Below are 22207 nucleotides of genomic sequence, written 5' to 3'. Positions count from 1 at the left end.
GACCAATCCCCGACAGGCAATCGTGCGTTTCGCGGCGAAACGTTGGCAGCTCTGTTCTCGGGGGCAAGCCGAGTAGCGCGAAGCGAGCAACGGAAACACGGACGACGCGGTATAAGCGCGAAGGTGCGGAGTGTGGTGTACGTTGGCGAGTACCTTGCCTCTCGCGTGCGTGGCCGACGATCACCGGTTACCGCGAGGGAAGATCACGGTCGCGTGCTCGTCGACGCGTGCGTCCAGCGAGACGGCCGCCCCGCGTTTGCCTGTGATATGCCAATAATTAGCATTCGCGGTCCCGCGAATGGAGGTTCTGCTGTCCTAGAGACGACCGACGCCAAGCAGCGAGCGACACGCTTCCGACGCGCGCCAAGGCGCGATCATTGAAGGTACGCAACGTACGCCGCCCGGTCGCCCGCGCCGGGTCCGCGGACTCACGTTTCGCGACAATCTTTCGTGAGTCACGGGGTGGGGGGTAGGAGAAGGAGAAAGAGGACAGGTGTCCCCGAGACAAACGGCGTCGTTTCCCTCGAAATCGCGCCAATTAGATGACTGCACTTTCCCGCTTTATTTTTCAAAGATCCTTGCAACGTGGACGCCTGCACCTGCGGTAATAGCTTCCGTCCCCAGGTGGAGGGAAAGCACTCCCCTAGAAGTAAATGTCTCCGCGTCTATGTCGAATTTCGAATTTTAGAGCCTTCTACAGATAGATACGAGTAGAGTCCGTGGCTGTTGAATTTGATTGATTTCCGAAAAAGAAAAACAGTTGAACAAAAAATAGCAGTTTTTCTAATATAATTTTGTATTTGTTTATTTTTTTGCAACAGTAGTTTGTGTGCATTCCCATATGTGTAATGTCTATTTGATCTATAGATATCTAGAAGAACATTGTACCAGAATGAGTACGGCCGTGGAAAATGGGGCAGCTGGCGACGGCAAGCCGGCTGCTAAGTCAACTGCTGGCAAGTCGAAAACCATTGAGGGCATCTATCAAAAGAAATCGCAGTTGGAGCACATCCTGCTGCGTCCAGATACCTACATTGGTTCCGTGGAACCGGTAACAGAAATGATGTGGGTCTTCGACAAGGAGAAGGAGATGATGGTACAAAAGGAAATAAAATACGTTCCTGGATTGTATAAAATTTTTGATGAGATCCTGGTGAACGCTGCTGATAACAAACAACGCGATCCTAAGATGGATATGATCAAGATTGACATCGACTCGTGAGTTATTTGAAGAAACATTTTTCCAAATTTTAAAGAAATTAGCATAAATTATTTATAATTGTTAATTAAATGTTATTACAGAGAAAACAACACCATTTCTGTATGGAACAATGGCAAAGGCATCCCTGTAGTAATACACAAGGAAGAGAACATGTATGTACCTACCATGATATTTGGTCACCTTTTAACATCGTCGAACTATGATGATGAAGAGGAAAAGGTGACAGGTGGTAGAAACGGTTACGGTGCCAAGCTGTGTAACATTTTCAGTCATCGTTTTACCGTTGAGACCGCGACGAAAGAATACAAGAAGAGTTTGAAACAAGTGGGTACAAATACTTTAGATTTGAGCTTTGTTCTTTTTCCACATTGTAGGAATTGTGAACTTCTTGCATGGTTTATCTTTTTTCTTTCTCTCTCCAATATAAAAAAAATGAGGAAAGATGAACAATGCAAGAAGTTCAGTATCCTAGAGTATGAAAAGAAACAAGCCTTGGTCCTTTGTACAATTGAACTTTTTATAAAGGTTCATCTTTTTTTTTCTTTTTTATTGGAGAGAAAAAGAGAAAAAATGAGCTGTTCAAGAAGTTCAGCTAAAAAGAACGGATTACTGATATCAATTCCTAGTTCTACCGTGTATATTATAATTTTGTTTTCTTTTACAGACGTGGGGCAATAATATGGGAAAAGCTAGCGAACCTAGAATTAAAGAGTACTATGGAGAGGATTTTACAAAGGTTACGTTTTCGCCAGACTTGACCAAGTTTAAGATGCAGTCTCTCGACGACGATATTGTCTCTCTAATGTCTCGAAGAGCGTATGACGTAGCTGCCTCTTCGAAGGGCGTCAAGGTTTATCTAAATGGACACCGTATACCAGTTAAGAATTTTAAGGATTATGTAGACTGTTACATCAAAGGTAAAGAAGATGATGTCGGTAATCCATTGAAAGTTGTGTATGAGAATTGTGGTCCACGCTGGGAAGTAGCTCTCACTTTGTCTGACAAAGGATTTCAACAGATGTCCTTTGTAAATAGTATTGCAACGACAAAGGTAAGAGAGCAATTATGTGCAGTAATTTCTTATGAAGTTGCTGAATATTTAAACTCACTAAATATATCTCTATAGGGTGGGAGACACGTCGATCACGTCACAGAATTAATAGTCAAACAATTGATTGAAACGTTAAAGAAGAAGAATAAAGCTGGCATAACCATTAAGCCGTTTCAAATTAAAAATCACTTGTGGATTTTTGTAAATTGTCTTATCAACAATCCCACTTTTGATTCGCAAACTAAGGAGAATATGACCTTGCAGCAGAAAAGCTTTGGCTCTAAATGCGCACTAACTGATAAATTTATTACTTCGGTAAGTGTGAATATTTGTATCAAAGATTTATGCATTTGTGCGCGTCTGACTCTTTTCAAATACAATTGTAGATCACAAAAATCGGTGTTGTGGAAGCAGTGTTGTCCTGGGCGAAGTTTAAAGCTGATAGTCAGCTTGAGAAGTTGGGCCCTAAATCAAAGCAAAGAAAGCTTCACGGTATACCCAAATTGGAAGACGCTAATGACGCGGGAACTGCAAGATCCCTGGAATGCACTCTCATATTGACTGAGGGAGACTCAGCCAAAACAATGGCTGTGTCCGGTATCGCTTCCATAGGCAGAGATAAATATGGCATATTTCCATTGAGAGGTGAATTTGTTTTTCTGAAAAAATGGCTAGATTTTAATAATAATAATAATAATGTTAATTGGTATTTGATCATAGGTAAAATGTTAAATGTACGAGAAGCAACCCATAAGCAGATCTTGGAAAACGCTGAAATCAATAATTTAATAAAAATCCTTGGTCTTCAATATAAAAAGAAATATGAGACTCGAGACGATTTGAAGACGTTACGCTATGGAAAGATGATGATCATGACTGATCAGGATCAGGTAAAAAAAATTTATATATATATACACATATATACACACATATATAATATTGTAAATATTTACAATTAATTTGTTTTTACAATCTGCATTTGTTTAGGACGGTTCACATATCAAAGGTCTGTTGATAAATTTTATCCACCACAACTGGCCATCGTTGTTAAAGCTGAACTTCATCGAAGAATTTATTACGCCGATTGTAAAGGCCACAAAGGGCAGCCAAGTTTTATCTTTCTTCTCTCTGCCCGAATTTGAAATGTGGAAGAAGGAAACGGAAAATTTTCACACGTATAAGATCAAATACTACAAAGGTGTTTACTAAAAAAAAATCTTGTGTTTTCTATTATTTTATGAATTATTTATTTTCGTATAAGATTTGTCTAATAAGATTTTTTTGGGGGGATTACATAGGTTTGGGTACGTCCACTGCCAAGGAGGCAAAGGAGTACTTCGAGAATATGACCAGACACAGAATACGTTTCCGATACGACGGCACACAGGACGATCAGAATATCATTATGGCGTTCAGCAAGAAATGCGTAGACCAGCGTAAGGACTGGTTGATGAATCATATGAATGAAACGAAGAGACGAAAGGAAATTGGTCTCGGCGAGCGTTATCTCTATGAGAAGGATACGCGCACCGTCTCTTTCTCAGATTTTATCAATGTCGAATTGGTGCTGTATAGCAATTACGATAACGTGAGATCCATCCCGAATTTGATGGACGGTCTTAAACCGGGCCAGAGAAAAGTATTGTTCACCTGTTTAAAACGCAATGACAAACGTGAGGTGAAAGTTGCGCAATTGGCAGGATCGGTCGCTGAGCATTCGGCTTATCATCACGGCGAGACGTCCTTGATGGCGACCATAATTAATCTCGCGCAAAATTTCGTGGGCAGCAATAATATCAATTTGCTGCAACCCATCGGTCAATTCGGTACAAGACTTGCTGGCGGAAAGGATGCCGCCAGTCCGAGATACATTTTCACGATGCTCAGGTATTTACCTCTTATTACGATGTAGATATCTACAAAAAAAGAAGTTGTATGTATCTCTGCATACCGGTCTTTCTTTTCCATAGTCCTTTGGCAAGGTATATATTCCACAAGCATGACGACGCACTGTTGAGACACGAGTACGACGACAATCAAAAGATCGAACCTGTCTTCTACACGCCTGTGATTCCTATGGTATTAGTGAACGGTGCTGATGGTATCGGTACCGGATGGATGACGAAGATACCGAATTACAATCCTCGAGAGATAATCGAGAATTTACATAGGATGATGGATGGCGCGGATCCGAAACCTATGGTATTAAATTACTTAGAAACATTACCTTCACATGTGCTTTATTAATTATATAGAAGGTTCTAAATATCAAAATATTGAGATATTTATTGAATTTAATGTTGCAATTTTTGTTTAGATACCGTATTATAAAAATTTCAAAGGTTCCGTGGAGAGCTGTGGAGAATACCGTTACGTTATAAGTGGCGAGATTTCGGTGATTGGACCTGATAAAGTGGAAATCACTGAACTTCCTATCGGTACGTGGACACAAACGTACAAAGAAACCGTGCTAGAACCTATGTTACATGGAAGCGATAAAACGCCGGCTATTATCACGTAAGTATTGATTAATGATGAGAAAATTTGACAGAAATTTTTTATCAGGTTTTTCAAAATATTCTTTTTATCATAGAGATTATAAGGAATACAATACAGATACGGCGGTACATTTTATTGTAATAATGAATCGTGACAAATTGGTGGAGTTGGAAAGAGACGGTCTTCATAAAGCATTTAAACTTCAGACAACAACGTCTATAACATCCATGGTAAGCTATCAAAATATACTGATATGATCCTGGCAGCAAATTGAATGAAAATTTATCAATGATATCTTTTTGTGCAGTGCGCCTTTGATGAAAATCAGTGTTTGAATAAATACGACAACGTCGTACAGATATTGAAACTATTTTATAAAGTACGATTGGATATGTATCACAAGAGGAAAGATTATCTAGAGGGAATTTTGCAAGCAGAAGCGGCGAAATTATCGAATCAGGCGCGCTTTATCATTGAGAAATGCGACGGCACTTTAGTGGTAGAGAACAAGAAAAAGAAGGACATGATAACGGAATTAATCAGACGCAATTATGAAACGGATCCAGTGGTAGCATGGAAAATGTCGCAGAATAGAGAGCAAGTGCTGGTGAGTAAAATTTTTGCTTGGAAATTTCATGCAGATGCAAAAGAATCAGTTATATTTATTGAAATTTATTTATTCTGCTGTACCAGGAGGATCAAGTAAGTCAAATATAGAAAGAAATAGTATATAAAACTTCCAATGTAGACGTTAACACGAAAGCAGCCATTAACAAACAACTATTTTTCAATAGATAAATCTATTTAGCAAGAAACTCTTTGCTATTTACAACAGTAAACAGAGAACTTTCAGTTATTAAATATAGAGCCTTGGATTATGGTTGCCTTTGTAAAAAGATAAATCTGTTAACAAATACATGCAGTTTTATTAACAATTCTTATTGTTGCAAATAAACAGGAAGAAGTTGTAGAAAACGATGAAGAATCCGCTCCAACCACGGACGTGATAGAGAGGGAAAATTTCGACTATCTTCTTGGAATGACGATGTGGAGCCTGACGAAAGAAAAGAAGGATGATTTGTTGCGTCAACGAGATGAGAAGATAGCGGAATTGAAGAGATTGCAAGCTCGTACACCGATGTCTTTATGGAAAGAGGATCTGGACTCTCTATTAGCTGAATTAAATAAGGTAAGATTTACTTAAAAAAAAAATCAATTTCATTCATTTCTAATTATCTTGCAATTTTCCTACAGTTGGAAGAAAAAGAGATGAAGGAACAGAAAAAATCGAAACAATCTGATAAAAAACCACCCTCAAGATTCTATTCTAAGACAGAAGATACTCGTCGTATAGCTCCAGTAATCGACGTTGAACTGAAGAAAAAAATCGAAAAGGCCGACATTGTGTCGAAAGATAAGAAAGAAGGCATAGTAAAGAAGCCAAGAGTAAGTTTGCATTATTTAATTGAAATAGTATAATTTCGACATTACTATTTATTAAACATTTTTTTGTTAGGCAAAGAAAGACCAAGTGTCCATGGAGGAGAAAGACGAGTTTGATACGTTAGTCGATTCTAATACTAAATCTCTCGAACATAGACTTGGAAATTCTCCTGAAAAGATGGAAAAGAAAACTTCAAAGAAAGGTTAGTAGATTTTAATTTGTAAATTACATATTTTACAGTGAATATTTTAACGATAAATTTTTTGCTTTCACATAGGACTGAAGCAAACAACATTACCATTTAAGCCACTTAAGAAAGGAGCCAAAAAGAAGGATAAAGATGATAGTGATGAGAGTGATGACATTGATTTTGGTAGCATTTCGCCGCTTCCTCAACCACGGACGTCTCGTAGAGCCGCAGGTATCAATGTCTTTATTTTCTTTCCAGTACTAAAAGATTATATTTTGTTTTATTTTTTGAAATTTTGTTTTTACTATTTGTTAAATCTGTTGAATCTTTGAATAACAGCAACCAAGAAGAAATACAATATGAGCAGTTCGGATTCGGATGACAGTAACGATGTTTTCGGTCCCTCTTCCGATTCGGAACAAACGTACGTATAATTACTATACATCGTATTGATTTGCTTTAAGCTCTTTTTCATCGTACATCTTCTTTAGACCCAAGAAGAAAGATCCCGTTGCAAAGAAAGAATCGCTAAGCGATTCCGATGACAACCTTAAACCGATCAAGAAACCTCAATCATCAAGTAAGTATAACATATAATTAGACAATGTACGATTATAAAAGATATTAAATATTTATACATATTTTTACAGTGACTTCGGAAGAACTTTTTGATTCATTAGTCGGTAATTCTCCTGAAAAGTTTGTACCAGAGAAGAAACCTGTACCTGTACTCCTCTCTTCATCCGGAGAAGACTCACCTCTGAAGTTCACGCTACCTAAAAAAGGTAAATTGACGTTAAACTAAATCGCATGGTTAAATAAAAACTTTTGTAATCATTGCATTTATCCCTTGTATTTACAGCACCTGCCAAGAAGAAGGCTGAGAACGGTGGTGGTAAAGGAATGAAGAGGCAAAAAAAGAAATCAAAATCATCCGATGACTCTGACACAGATGTCTTTTCAGTTAAAACTAATGTAAGCACGATATTTTATCAGCTGATATCCATTTGTTTATATAATATTTAGGATAATAAAAATTTATAATTTGATTTTTCTTTTTAGATAAAGAAGAAAAAGAAGAAATCAGATTCTGATGAAGACATAGCAACAATAGATGATTCACCACCGCCTCGAAAGATTGCCGGTAGAGTTCGGAAGCCTGTATCTTACGCAGTAAAGTCGGACGATAGCGACGATTCCGATTGAACGTCGTCGTGCACCTTGAAAGATGCCAGAAAGATGACTGAAGTAGTTTAGAGTGTCGATCTGGAGGCAAGACGAAACTCACGAGTTGTTGTGAAGAGACGTTGCACACACAAATACACACACACATACAAGTTTTATTGAAAAATGTCAGAGATTTCGTCCCCATCCATTGTTGGTCGTGACATTAGTAGTAATTTTATGTGGGGTGCTTCATAGAATCTGCCAGAACGTGGAATCTGTTCCTCGAATAATTTTAAAAGCAGAAATAATTTGGAGTAAAAATTTGTATTTCTGTTTTACTTAAGTAACATACGAAGATATACTCGAGCAGCGGCAATTACTCGACCTCTAGCACGTTCTTCCTGAAACGCTCTGTACAATTTTGTACATAATTTTGCTCCTCGAGTATATGTTGCAAAATGTGTGAAATTTTATGAAATAAAAATAGTGTAGACAATGCTGCGAGACGTACAGAGTGTGCCTCTCACATAAATCTCGTCGAAGTCTCGTTGGAAAATTTTTCTTCTAGCGTGGCATAGTAGTGATCGTGGCGTAGAGAGCCGTGCGTCTGCTTTCTGTACCGAAGATCCGGATTCAAATCCCACTGATTGAGAACAATCTGTTTTTATTCGATCGTTACCTCTCGGAAGGTAATGGCAAATCGAAAGTATTTTGCCATATGCCCCTCTAATTTAGGCCGTTCGGAATCGGCGTTTAAACTGTATATCTGTGGAAATTTTAAACAAAAAGGCGCACACCGCAGAAATACGCTGAGGGGTTACCACGCTTCGACTACAGTAAACGTTAATATCTAAAATATTTAAATTATACATCAATATTACATAATGTAACAATTGTATTATTGTATTAGATATTTGTACATTTATATTAGATATTAGCGTTTACTTTTTTTTGTTTAAAAGCGCGAAGAGAATACGTGGCACGCTCTTGTCTTGCAAAAAAAATATCCTGCGCCGCCTACACTAGATAATTAGTATGTACCGCGCAAAAAAAAAGAAAAAAAGAAACACTTGTCCAGATCTCGATATCGCACAACCGATGTATTTCTCGCGCTGCCGAAATTATACGATCCAATTCGATAAAATTTAAAGAAAAAAAGCAGAAGAGAGAGAAAGAGAGAGAAACATATGCCGATCCCGGGAAATAAACGTTTTATAGAAAATAAAAAGCAAAATATGTGAAATATACACAATTTTTAAATATATTTTTACATACACAATATGAATTTTTGTCGTCTAAGGACTAAAGAAATTATACAGCGGTAACTATTATACATATATACATAGAACGGTTCTCTTAGAATTATGCGGCGCTCAATATTGATTAAGCGAAGCTGTCGGACGTTTTACTTTTAGCTTTATACTGACCACATGTAGAATAAAATAAGTTTCCTTCGTGCTCATCGTAGGTAACAAAAAAAGCATGTAGACTTTTTAAAATGCTGAGCGAGAGTCAGACTCGGCATTGCCGGATAAAACTGAGTCACAATTTAACTACGGTAAAAAAAAAAATTTAGATGGGAGTTTAACGCGAATCAAAAACCGATCGGTTCCCCTCATAATTTACGTGCTCCTCCTCTCTCTTCTCTCATCAATATATTCTTTCATTTTCTACATCCACACACGACGTCGAAGAAACCAGTTAATTTTGAGGTATATTGGTGTTCATTGAATTCGACTTCTCTGACTATAGTTATACTAGTTCTGTGTATACGCGTAACTTGTTCATCCATAGGATAAGATTAAAGAGAATTACTGTGGTTGTAATTAACGCGACGATTTTACACCTGCTATTAAACGAATATCTCGATACAGAAACCAGTCGATTAGCCCTCGACCTAAACGTGCGCGTTCTCAGCCTAATCAATATTTAGTGTGTATCCTCAGCGATTTTCATTTTTATATAATTCACGCATACTAAATACGTATATAAATATATAAATAAAATGTTCTAACTTTTTAGACATTCGGCAATTCATTGTTCAACATCGTTTGCAAAAAAAAGAACGATGGAAGAAAAACGTAAAGCGGGTACGCATACCGTACGAGATACGCGCGTTTAATTAATAAGTTTAATAATTTTAAATTATATACAAATACGTAAATTGATTGCTATTTTATGTACTGTCCTTTGCTATTCCTGTTTCTTTCCTTTTCGTTCTTTTTTTTTCTTTTACAAGGAAGATCGTAACTACTGACACGTGGGGACGATTGGAAATGAAAAAAATAAAAAAAAACTAATATATTATGGATATTTAACAATGTGTAGGTCATGGCAATACCTTATAGTTGATAGGAAAGTATTTCTCTACTTATGCTCAGTGAAAAAAATTGTCGACAAAAAGTTCATTTTTTTTTTTCTTTATCTCTTCCCGTTCCTGTTCTATTTTACATGTATACGATTACGTTCCTTACGTACAGATATGTACAAATGTAAAATATCCTTCCTGTCCCTAAGTATAAGTTCCGTTTTCTCGTGTAAATTCTTATTCTCGTTCACCATGAAGACGTAAACACTCGTCGGATTACATTCCCGGATAATTTTCTTAAGGCCGGCTACAGTAAACTTTTAGAAATAAGCTCTACTCAATCAGGAATATTGATTGCAAAGATGATATAACGGGGAAACTGCAAATAACGATTTTTAAATTTATCGATCGTGTTATTAATATATTCTCTTTTCTTTTTCCCTTCGTGCAGAAAGTAAGTGAAAGATTTTTGAAAATTTATGTCGATCGTAGAGAAAAGTCCGATGTTAAAATGCAACGTGAATCATATTTTAAAATCGTAAATTGGGATCAATGAACTCGATGTGTACGAAGTCGCGCCTTGCAAAACAAGGAAGGAAAAAAAACAAGAACACACTTTTTCGACTGCATGCGTGTCTCTCTTCGCGAAAAGTGGGATGCGGGATGCAGGAGTGGTTGACGTTTTTTTTTTTTTTTTTTGTCAAAATTGAAGCGACGGATCTAAGTAGTAGACTCTGTTCAGACTTGTAATGTATTCTCCTCTCTCACCACACTTCTGCCAATCACATTAATGGTATTGAATAGTCATCAATACCCCGGTGCCCACATTGTACCAATAACTGACGCAACACTTTAACAACACACGCACTCGTTCGCTTTAGTCTCACATGCACTCTCGACGCATTCTCTCGAACTGTTCATTCTTTCTTTTACTCCCAGAAGCTACGCGGCTCGTCGACGGACGCGACTATAATACAAAGCAAGGGCACTTGATAAAATAACTTAGTTTTCTATTTCATAATTATCTATATATAACATACATATATAAAACAAATTACGAGTAAAGAAATAATGATTGGGTCGGTATAGCGTTTCACGGCTCTCTTATCTTAAAAGATTTGCTCGTTCTTCCTTATCGTCATATTTTTGTCCCACTTGTCGCCTAATTAATTAATTAAACCATCTATCCGTTTGCGCGAAACTTGCTCTGTACACACACTTCAGGTCCGCTCTCTTACTCACTCTTTCTCTCCCCTCTAATTTTATAAAAAAGAGAGGAGAAACGAAAGGAGAGGAGAGAGAGAAGAAAAAAGGAGGAAGAGTAAAGGAGGAAAAACGCAATGCGTGGCTTCGTTACAGCGAATCTCGACACAGGGTTTAAACTATACACGCGTGAGAACGGGTTTTACATTGGTGATGATAGTGGTGGACTACGATCCTAATGCTTTTTTTTTCACTTTGGGAGCACATCGCGACTCTCTCTTTCTCATACATTCTCTCTCGTTCTCTCTACGCGATTCTCACTTCGCTTTCTATCGGACTAACGTTCCGGCATTATAGATAAAGCCCACTCTCGTCTCAGAATAGGAACAACCAATCAAATCTCCTTCGTGTACTCGTGTCGTGTACGTGTTTTCGTATATGTGGGCGTGGATGCGCGTGTATGTTAACCGTAATTAGTCATGATACAGGTAATAATGTTAATATTCGAATAAAGTAACATGATGCACAGGCCGAGCATTCATGGAATGCCGGTACCGGCGCCGGAGGTCATGCGAGGATAGAGCCACCACAGTTGTCTTCCCACTATCAATGCTTGTCGTCGTCGTCCTTTTTACACCATATATATATATATTATGTCGAATTTATTAGTTTATATATATATTTATATATATATATAGTATAAATATATACACGCATACTAATTTTAACAATCCTCTAGCGTTCGCTCACGCACACTAAAACGCCAGGAGAGAGAAACGTCATCTCTGTGAAAGCGATTGCTCCAATTGCTCTTTCTCGATTTCTTCCTACTTTTTTCTCCTATTCTTCGTTGCTTTCTGTTATCCACTTTATTTTTCTTCCATCGACAAAATTTTATTTTTATTCGTTTTGCTTGTCGCTCTCGCGCGCTTTCTCTCTCTCTCTCTCTCTCTCTCTCTTTCACACATTCTATTTCCCCCCTCCCCTCTTATTCTAGACGTCACTTTTATCTCGTAATGACTTATCACATGTTATTTTCTCGTTCGCACGCTCGTTCGTTCTCTCTCGCTCTCTCGTTTCTTCTAAACACTATTATCAAGTCATCGCACTGTTTGATACAAGGAACGATAATACAATTGAATATTTACGAACACAACATTGTTTCTTGTCATGCTGAATAATGTGGCGTGGTTTGTAGAAAGACGCAAGCTTCTGGACTTGCGGGTGACCAGTCTCGCATCTCTCTTGCAATGTTCTATGTAGTCGATCCTGTAAGTATAGTTGTGATGGTGTGGTGATGGCGGTGGTAGATGTGGTAATAATCGTGATGGTGATGGGTGGTAGTGGTGATGGTGGTTGGTGGTGACGATGATAGTATCCGGTTTTAGTATTTACAATTGGTTATAGCAATCGTTATTTCCCTAAGATGAGATGGTGTACACAGTCCGAGCGCTCAAGATTTGGCATGTATTGGTATATATCGAGGATTTTGTCCTTAGTCCTTCCTCTCCACTACGAACTGCTCGACGCGTTCATACCACTAAACATGCCGATATTGAACGAACTCTGCTGCTGCTGCTGGATCTGTTGTTGTTGCTGCTGCTGCTGGCTGTTCGCTTGGCGGCCATGTTTTGGCACTGGGGGTTGCAGGTATTCGTGTCTAGCTAGTGTCAGTACGTCTATACGCTCCTCCTTTCTATACGCTAGGCAACTTCTTATGAAACTCTGCAACAACACAAATCGTCGCGTTGTAAAATGGCTCTTACTCTTAACATTGATTCTCATCTATCTATTGGCGATGTTACCTTTGCTTCGTTGCTGACGGTTGGTTTATTCGCGAATTGGACTTCGGTGGCTTTTAATATCGTATTCTCCTCTAAAATGGTGGCTTGCGATTGATTGTGACCGAAAGGCTGTAAAAAAAATATATATTTTTTTAATATAGACAATTTTTTATTAGACTCACGATAAGCGAAACTTCATAAGGTATATTGTGATAAATACCTTTTTACCGTATAGACATTGATAAAATATAACTCCTACGCTCCATACATCAACCTTAGACGATATTTTAGGAGGATTTTTGCCAATGACAAAACATTCAGGAGGTAGATACCTATAATAAATATAAAAATACAAGGTTTGTAATCTTCATTAACAATTAATGATTAACATCACATAATAATTCGAGAAAACTCGTACCAATAAGTACCCGCTCCTTGGGACGTTAGATCCATTCCGTGATCTGGATTATAATTTTCCTCATCCATGACTTTACTTAAACCGAAGTCCGTAATTTTTATTTCGCCACACACATTGCCTTCAGTTAATAGAATGTTACCTGTAACGGGAACAAGAGCAATGAGATCATATTCGTTTTCAAAAATCTCCCTCTTCCTAAGATTTCTCGGAAATAACCATTACATTCGTGATGACAAAAATAATTCATTAATATTTACCTGGTTTCAGATCGTAATGTATGACTGGGGGTTTTATTTCATTGAGGTACTTTAATGCCGACACTACTTGCATAACAATAGATCTCGCTTCTCTTTCGGGTATAGTCTTATGCTGCAATGAAACATGTTTAAGACATGGTTTAAAACTATGTTACGGTTATCGTTGAAATCCGCGTGAGATGATTAAATGCTTACCTGCTTGAGGTAAAAATCTAAATCATGGCCATCACAATATTCCAGAACAGTACAAAAGGAATTGGCATCAATTTCAAATACATCGTACAATTTTACGACTCTAGGATGATCCAGTGCTTTGTGTATATTATATTCCCGCAATGCATGCCTGTCGTAAAAAAAAGAAGAGATATAGACATCTTTCTTGAGAAGAATAAGAAGACATGTAGTTATTAAAGCGTCTTTAAGATTAATTATCGATTATAATAAATAAATATCGACAAAAGTGAAAACTTAAGGAAACTTACTTTATATAATTAGCCTTCTTATCTTCTTTCCAGTCTTTATTTAATTGATGCACCTTACAAGCCACGTACCGTTGCTCTTTTAAGTCAAATGCCTATACGAGAAAAAATGCGACACAAATAAGAGTAAGTAAATAAAATATCTTTATGCTTACGTAAATTAATGCAGTTATTGAAAGCAACAGGCGGAAATATTTCGTTACCTTATGCACTTCACTAAAACCGCCTTTTCCTAATAGCATTAATAAGAGGTAACGCTCATTCAGAACAGGATGAGAGTTAAATCTCGATTGGTCCTCGTTGTGAATACGCTTTAACTCCCTAATGTGTAAATTTCGCTCCCTCTCGAGTTTTTCCATTTCTAGTTGCAAGTCCGCGTCTTCCTTTTTCAACGCGCTTTGCCTCAACTAAAAAAAAACACATACATTATGACTTAAGAAGGGGAAAGAAAGATTAGATATTTAAGGAAAATATGATCACGAAACACGCCATAGTACCTTGAGTATTTCGTCAGCTTCATAATACTCCTGCCATGTATACGACCCAGGTACTGCATCTGGCTTCAAAAATGTCGCCTCGGTGCCGTTATGTAAGGAAGGCTGTGGTTGACTACGTTTTCTGCCAGTCTCGCTATTCGACGGCCTCTTCTTGAGCAGCAGCTTCTTCTGCTTGTCGATTTCCTCTCGTTCCGTCGCTATCTCTTCTTGCCGCCGTGCAAGCTCGTGAAATGCGTAACCGTCGGTCCAGTTCTCTTGAAACGTCGCGCCCACCCTTTGCGTCACAAACTGGCCCAACCTCAGTCTATTTTGCATACACTTCTGCCTAGCCTCCTTTTTTTCTATGTTTGATTTTTCTTTTAATAACTTCTTTACAACGTCTATACACTTATTTATATGTGATTTGTGCTGCTCAATCACTTTTTGTTGATTAGCCATTTGATGCCTAAGTTCATCCGTTGTCTGTAAAATTCGAAGAATAAGATTAATTTCAAAATTGTCGTTAATACGCAACGTTAGATTATGTGTTTCATGTAAATCGATCTAGAGTAAGAGCGATAAGATTTACATAAACTAATCACAACTACTTACCCTATTTAACTCGTCAATTTTATTGTTACGTAGTTCTAAGTCTGAAGAGGCTTGGTTTTCAAATTCCTGTATCCTCTGGCAAGTAAGTTCTGTCTGGAATGCAAATTGTATAATTGTACAATAAATGAAGCAACGTTACCGTAACATCTGATACATTTGTCATAGCATTGCTCAAAAATACCGGATACCTTGCTACACGCAGAAAAGAGTGCGATGTGTTAAATATGAACAAAGCACTGATATGTCTATATTTGGTGTTCTAGCAACTTTAATTACATTAACGTAATTATTTATATATTTCCCTATGAAATAGGTGATTTTCTCTTTCTCATGAAAAATAAATTAATGAGTGAAACTTAGACAACATGAACAAATGGTGATGGAACTGAGGGTCACACAGGCAGCAAGGAAAACACCAAAAATGTACGCATGTATAATGCTCTCAGACAAATGTTAATAATACGTATATATAACCCCAACAAAATTTTTAATAGATTTTATTTTGGAATAGTCAAACAATATTTGAACTCATTAGAACTCAAATGTAATGTTCAATGAATCCTAAGAAATAAAGATGCAACATACTGAAGCAATAAAATGTGCCTTTAATATCATTCGTCTATGCTCGAGCGACGAATAGAAGAAGTAGAACTTTTCATTTTAGAAGATACTCGAATCCTAAAGAATAAGTATCAAGTATCTTACAATGGAAACGAGTAGCACTACAAGATAACCTGTATTTATACAATAACAAATGTACACAGTGCTACAATTTGGTCAAAAATTAGCTGATTTGACTGCAAACATTTGACAAGAAATGCCCATCACAAAATCGCAAATAAAATGTTACAAAAATACTTGGACAAGTGGACTCTTGTCAGTACAAAAAAATATTTTTGTAATGACAATCTATCATCCTGTTTTTACTACACGTTCTATTGCATTCATCATTTCGTTTTTGCACAAAAAAAATTAACCAAAGCCAAGTCTTTGCAAAGGACATATATCAATCTTTATTCGACAATAATTCTTTATCAATACATTTCAATCATTGAGAATACTGTTACCTACTTACTGTACAGTGGTAGAACTGCTAGATTAATAATGGAACAGATTTTGAAAACATACAAGCTTTACATATCCTTATTTCAAACTGCCAGCTATCGCAGTAGGCTATTGCAGTACACCAATACAAACTGTGGGTCATTTCTTATAAAATGATTGCATATATTACCGAATTTTGCTTACATTTGGGGTGTTAGTCTTCGCTTGCCTGACCTGGCTTGTCCTATTGAGGTTGGTAGGCCTTACCTGCACCTGCTTGCTGACCATTGAGCCCACAGGTTGCGACGAAGCTGGCGGTGGAGGCGGTGGAGGTTGAGGATGAGGTCTCGGTGGTTGCATCAGCGAGGAGAATTCCGCCACCGAGGAATTAGGTGTCGTTACTTGTGGCGAAAGTAACTGTTGAGGCGATGGCGGATACTATAAAACAGGAAAACATATATTATGCAGATGTCACAAAGCTACACAACGAATAAATTCTTGTAATGTGTATGCTGAATATTACCATAGGATAACCCTGTTGAGGAGAAGGGCTCTTGGCTCCGCCATGCCGAATAGGACTATTGCCCAGATGATGCTTTGGAAAATACTCGTTGATCTTCTTATTATCAAGAGCAGCAACCGATCTAGCGCCCTTACTAGCTACAGAGCCACCTGCGACACCTCCACCTCCATCATCAGCTTTACGCTTTCTTTTCCTCTCAGAAGTAGTCCGTGGTACTTTTTCTGGAGTGTTTGCATCCACCTCCTTATCACTATGCGATGAGCCTGCAGAATAGTAAATTCATTATCAGAATGACCCTCAAACTTTAAGGATGATACAGATATTTGTAACAAATCAATAGATTGCTCGTTTATTGCGGAACATTCAGAAGAAATTGTTCCAGATGCACAAAACTCTTTATCTTCGAAGCAAGCTAGTTGCTCAAAGGACCAGGATGTGCAGAAAGCAGATAGTCAGATACTTGTAGCGATATTCATGTTGCAACATGTATAATTTTCAAGAGGTTGAATCTGAACTTACCAGTGCTCATGTTCGAGTCTTGACTATGAACTGTCTGACCAGAGTTTACGGTTGTTTGGGGTGCCATCTGAATTTGTGACCCAGCAGACATCTGAAAGCAAAGAACAGGAAACGTAAAATATCCTGCGAGCTTACTCGAGCTTAGATGAGGCAAATAGCCAAGAAAAGAGAAGCAATGCAAACGAACCAAATAGTGGCGGACTACAGTGGCGAGGAGCGCCTGTGCGATTCAACCGTTATCGAGAGTAAGGCACGTCGCCGCCACATAGTAATGACGAGTCGGTACGGCGAGGCGAAGTGGCGTGCGAGACCGACGACGGCCACGAACGATAGCGATGACAACGACGGACGGGAATACGACGAATACGAGGCACGGCGAGAGAGAAAGAGAGAGAGAGATATGCGGCACCGTTGATCCCTCTCGACGGCGCGAGAGAGGTTACGCTACACGGACAGCGAAAACCGGCGTACGACGCTACGGATTCGAGAGAATCGCGTGTAGTTAAAAAGACAACGATTTACTCTAGGGGGAACAAACCTGGAAGGATAGAGAAAGACTTATGGAGCGGAGAAAAGAGGAGGGATGAGGGGCGCCGGACGGTGTATGGAGGGGTGCGGAAGGAGAAACGAGAGAGAGAAAAAGAGAGAGAGAGAGAGAGAGAGAGAGTGCGCGCGCGCGCGTGTGTGAGCGAATGAGAAAAGACGAGAGAAAGAAAGAAGAATGGTAGCGTGTAAAAGAGAGGAACAAACGCGCGTGGAGGAAGAGTGACGGAGTGAGAATGGGAGAACGTCAGAGAGAGACCGACACCTTCCAGGACCTATGGTGGAGTCCCATAGTAATCGCGCCGTCCGGGGCCGATTGGCGGTGTGTCAACGGCAAACGGAATTTTCACGCGCGGTCCTGCCGCAAGTGGCGGCGGCAGCGTGTAAGGGAAATGTCCGATATACGTTTAGAGCTAGAGGAATCACGACAAAATGGAGGACCTTAGAGCAGCGGGGAGGTAGGCGGGCGGGCGGGCGGGCAAGCAGGCGGACGGACGGACGGAGAGGAGGAAGGGAGGGAGGAGCGGAAGGGCGACAGAGGTTCTAAGGGGCAACGAGCGCGTGTGGGACGGGAAGGGAGAGCGAACGGCGACGGCACGAGAGAGAAAGAGAGAGGAGGAGGACGAGGAGGAGGAAGCAGGGGGAGGGGGTGGAGAACCGGGAGGAAGGTTAGGGTAGCGGGCACGGGGTAGGAGGTAACAACTTGACGGCGCGCACGATTCGAGAAGTGCATGGGCGATGATCGGGAACCACGGGCGCGCACCGCGAGGGGGCAGTTTCACTCGCTACGTTGCGCTTCTGAAGTCCCCGCGGTACGGGGCCGAGGCCTCCTCACGGTTCCAACTTGACTCTCTCGTGTCGCGCATATTTTCGCGAGCGGCATCCGCGGACTGCGGCCGCGGATGCCACCGGCGGCAACGGCGTTGGCGACGGTGCGGCCGGAGAGAGACGGGGAGCACGACCCCCGCCGCACGCCGCGCCAGCCTCTTCCGATTAACAGCACCGATAAGCGAGAGAAGAGAGCGACGACACGCTACGTCATTCCGGCCGGTCGCGCGGCGCGCTAAGTGTGACGTAGTCGCGCGGCCGTTGCGCGTCCCGCGTAGCGATAAATTACGCACCTACGCGCGCGTCACCTTCCCTCTTCCTCCTTACCCATTTTTCCCTCTCGCCCCCGATTCCCGCGAACGACATGGTCGCCTTCTCGGCTACGCGCTTTCATATCCGTCTCCCCTCCGAGTTAACGTCGCGAATACCCCATTGCTGATCCGTCGTCGTGAAATCGAACGAGAAGCTCAGCCACTAAAAGCTGAACATCTGCGTGCGCGACCAAGGGTCGACACCTCATCAACTCCGATTAACCCATACATATATATGTAATATATATATATATATATATATATATATATATATATATATATATATATATAAAATCGACCGAGTAAATTTAGGAATTGCCAACTGCAAAACTTCGAAATGGTCATCTCTAGCTTAATAATTTTAATTAAAAAATTATTTAATTCTTAACTGTATATTGTACATAAATAACTTATAATTTGCAGGCAATGGACTAGGAAAACAAAATAAAATGATCAATTTTATTCATTCGACTGATTAGATTATAATCGGAGTTGACGAGAATGACCCTAAATAACGTTAATAAATATCGATGTAATTAATTTTAGTAACTGTAATTTTCTTGTTGAAAATCATGTAGAATCTAATTAACTTACATAAAAGAAATTAGCTGATTAAATTTATGAATTGCCAACTGCAAAATATTTCAAACTGATCATCCCTGATCTAATTATTTTAATTCTGAACTAAAAGTATATTTTAAATACATTATAATTTGCGGAAAATGGACAATAAAAGCAAAATAATACCATCAGTTTTAAGTTTTGTAGTTGGCAATTCATAACTACTCAACCGATTAGATAAGACGGAATTGGTGAGACTGGTTCTAAGTAATGTTAATAAATATCTATGTAATTAATTGTAGTAATTGTATTTTTCTCGTTTAAAATCATGTGAACCCGACAGGTCATGTAGAGAGATTTTTTATGTTTGAATAGCGCGCGGTTTAACACCGCGTATGCACTCAAGTTATGCGAGGAGGGACGTGCGGCGATTGGCTTACCTACCCATTCTCGTTTGACGTGAATCGTCGAAAAATCTAGCTTGATCTAATTGATCCGATTAGTTACGCACTTCTTACCGCGCGTCAACTTTGCACGCCGATCTACTTAGATTGATGATGCTCTTATTTTTGTCGTGGCGCTATTCCGAGAGAGACTGTTTTGTCTTATTTATATCTCGGCGCGGACTAGGAGAAAGAAAGCGCACACGTGAGACTTACGAGGAGCAAGTCCCCCTTCTCAGTGAGGAGGAGAAACGAACGAATATCGCTTACTTAATCCGCCGCCGGAGTGAAACGGCGAAATTGATTCTCTTGCGACGATCTCGTTGCGCAAAGCTAGGTTAATAAACATGACTTTTTTTCTCTCTATTTTTGCGATCTTACAAGTGAGTCATGATGTATTTGAAGCGGCATGACGAGATCGATTCGAAAGATAGACGAGTACAACGTAACGTTTTACTTTGGGAACTCACGCCAGACCGTTACAGAGGATTAAACGTAATCCTTTTATCGTAGATGACACGTCGACCGTCATGACAATCGACGTGTCTGACGTTTGACACGGAAGAAATAGAAAAAAAAGAAGAAAAAGGACAGGTATGCTGTTTGGCAAATTTACCGATACAAGGAGAGACGTAAGAGGGAAATACAACAGTAAGAGGGAAATACGACAACCTGTATCCAAATGTAAACATCGCACATGTATGTCCACATATAATCTATTATTTAATTTCTTCAACCCGTAATTCGCGCCGTCCCGCAGGTAGCCCGGTCACGTGACTGGTAGTATATCGCGCCTCGGCCCCGACTATGCGACAACGAGAGATGCTCGATCCCGCGGATTCCTCGCGTATCGCGCACGACCGGCACGAACGAATTCACTGCGGGAGAGGACAGCAAACTTCCTTATCGATGGATCAGTGGCCGTGCCCGGAACTGGGCTAGAGGGCCGGCGGTGGGAAAGAGAGAGAGAGAGAGAGAGAGACACGTCTCTCTCTCCTACCGCCGTTGTTGCAAATCCACCGTCGAGAGACGGATGATGGCACCGTGTTGTATACGATCGCGCACACCAGATGCGCGCGATGGTGTGCGAGACAGCTGTACGTGTGGGTGTGTATGTGTATACGTATGTGCGTGCACGCTATGCGTGTGTACACGTATATGGAGCGATTCGTGCATAGGCGGCTGGCGTGTATACGTACGTACGTGCGTGCGAACCCGGCAAATCGGGGCATGTGTAGGACTTTTTACGGTGCACGCCTGTAACCCTGGCGACCTGCCCCTGGCGTGGCCATAACCGCGAGGTCGGTCTGTTCACGAACGAACCGTGCTGATCGTCGAGAGCGGGACATAAGACCGAGTCGTGTCTCGCAGCGTGTTGCACGTCTTCGCGAGACGGACTCTCCCTCCTTCTTTCTCTCTCCTTCACCCTCGTTCCCCGTCTCTCTCGCGCCTCGCCGCACGAGGTTCGTTCACTACTCCGTTTCCCTATGGATGCGCTCGTAAATGTTGGCGTGCGGCTGGCGCGCCGAGTAAACAGCAGAGACGGTAGCATCAGCAGCGGCACAAACTACGGCGACAGCGACTACGGCGGCAACGGCAGCGGCGATCGCGCCGAGCAACGACGACGACGACGACGTCGTCGTCAATGGACACGACGGCAAGCGGCATCGCGCGTATACACGTATACTCCTTGCTCTTTCTCTTTTCCCGGTGCGTTACACGAGAACGCGAGCCAAAAACCCGGCGCGCGTGGACTCGCCTAATCGAAACGGAACTGGAACTGTCCGACCACCGTGCCGCCGCCGCATACTACTACCTAGCCCCGAGGTTTCTCTCTCTATCTCTTTCTTCGTTCCCCTCGCCCCCGTCCCCCTCTTTCTCTTCGTCTCTCTGCCGCTATTTCTCTTTCTTTCTCTCCGTATCTTTCTCTCTCCCTCTCTCTCTCGCTTCTCTCTATGTACGGCAAATGAGCAACGCGCGAGATTCCGAGATGCGGCAAAAGGTGCAACCTCCCTCCCACTTCTCCCCGCGCGGTGCCGCTACCGCCCCGCATCACACAACAGAGAGTCGGAGAGAAAGAGGGACACTTTGGTAGAATGTACAAGCGAACGAGAGAGTAAAGAGAAGAGAGACACAGAGAGCGGTGAGGGGTGGGAACACGGGGGGAGAAGGGGGGAAGGGGGCAGGCGGACGGGGGAGCGGGGGCAGACGTTGGGCGAGCTTGGATGGAGGAGGAGGAGGAGGAGGAGGAAAGGGATGGATGGGATAAGATAGAAAGAGAACCGCGTCCGTGACTGACGGAGACAGGGTCCGTAGGGGGTGGCG

At 40.8% G+C, this 22207-nt stretch overlaps 2 protein-coding genes across 13 annotated transcripts in view; one reads left to right on the top strand and one right to left on the bottom strand.

The window, feature by feature from the left end:
* Window positions 1-60: 60 nt before the first annotated feature.
* Window positions 61-18141, top strand: LOC105201702 (DNA topoisomerase 2). Of its 4 annotated transcripts, XM_039457160.1 has the most exons (24): window positions 893-1218; window positions 1303-1546; window positions 1887-2273; window positions 2349-2588; window positions 2660-2918; window positions 2994-3163; window positions 3261-3471; window positions 3572-4160; window positions 4244-4475; window positions 4591-4790; window positions 4867-5002; window positions 5080-5379; window positions 5466-5474; window positions 5731-5961; window positions 6027-6218; window positions 6289-6418; window positions 6494-6637; window positions 6746-6830; window positions 6898-6986; window positions 7057-7191; window positions 7269-7381; window positions 7469-7564; window positions 17923-17927; window positions 18120-18141. In XM_039457160.1, exons 1-24 carry the CDS (start codon window positions 893-895, stop codon window positions 18124-18126), a joined length of 4530 nt encoding a protein of 1509 aa, XP_039313094.1. In that variant the 3' UTR covers window positions 18127-18141. The 4 variants fall into 4 exon arrangements, with proteins under 4 accessions (XP_025995789.1, XP_011168143.1, XP_039313094.1 ...); XM_026140004.2 differs by lacking the exons at window positions 17923-17927; window positions 18120-18141 and adding an exon at window positions 61-383 and having other exon boundaries at window positions 868-1218; window positions 7469-7612; XM_011169841.3 differs by lacking the exons at window positions 5466-5474; window positions 17923-17927; window positions 18120-18141 and adding an exon at window positions 61-383 and having other exon boundaries at window positions 868-1218; window positions 7469-9594.
* LOC105201701 (serine/threonine-protein kinase tousled-like 2) overlaps window positions 10603-22207 on the bottom strand; it is a 52624-nt gene continuing 41019 nt past the window's right edge. For 5 of the 9 annotated variants that reach the window (XM_011169829.3, XM_011169830.3, XM_011169828.3 and 2 more), the window contains 13 exons: window positions 17197-17287; window positions 16678-16940; window positions 16359-16592; window positions 15111-15203; window positions 14520-14981; window positions 14226-14429; window positions 14026-14117; window positions 13739-13886; window positions 13544-13655; window positions 13287-13425; window positions 13089-13200; window positions 12890-12997; window positions 10603-12809 (listed from right to left, as the gene is read on the bottom strand). In XM_011169829.3, coding sequence (XP_011168131.1) covers window positions 12597-12809; window positions 12890-12997; window positions 13089-13200; window positions 13287-13425; window positions 13544-13655; window positions 13739-13886; window positions 14026-14117; window positions 14226-14429; window positions 14520-14981; window positions 15111-15203; window positions 16359-16592; window positions 16678-16940; window positions 17197-17287 — 2271 coding nt within the window. In that variant the 3' untranslated portion in view covers window positions 10603-12596. Of the gene's footprint in view, window positions 12810-12889; window positions 12998-13088; window positions 13201-13286; window positions 13426-13543; window positions 13656-13738; window positions 13887-14025; window positions 14118-14225; window positions 14430-14519; window positions 14982-15110; window positions 15204-16358; window positions 16593-16677; window positions 16941-17196; window positions 17288-17383; window positions 18125-21081; window positions 21637-22207 lie in introns of those variants that run through there. The other 4 variants (XM_011169835.3, XM_011169839.3, XM_026140006.2 and 1 more) reach the window with 4 other exon arrangements.

The sequence above is a fragment of the Solenopsis invicta genome, chromosome 14 (assembly GCF_016802725.1).
Source record: "Solenopsis invicta isolate M01_SB chromosome 14, UNIL_Sinv_3.0, whole genome shotgun sequence".
NCBI lineage: Eukaryota > Metazoa > Arthropoda > Insecta > Hymenoptera > Formicidae > Solenopsis > Solenopsis invicta.
The sequence above is the reverse complement of the archived record's forward strand: the minus strand, read 5'-3'. Positions and strand labels throughout refer to the sequence as shown.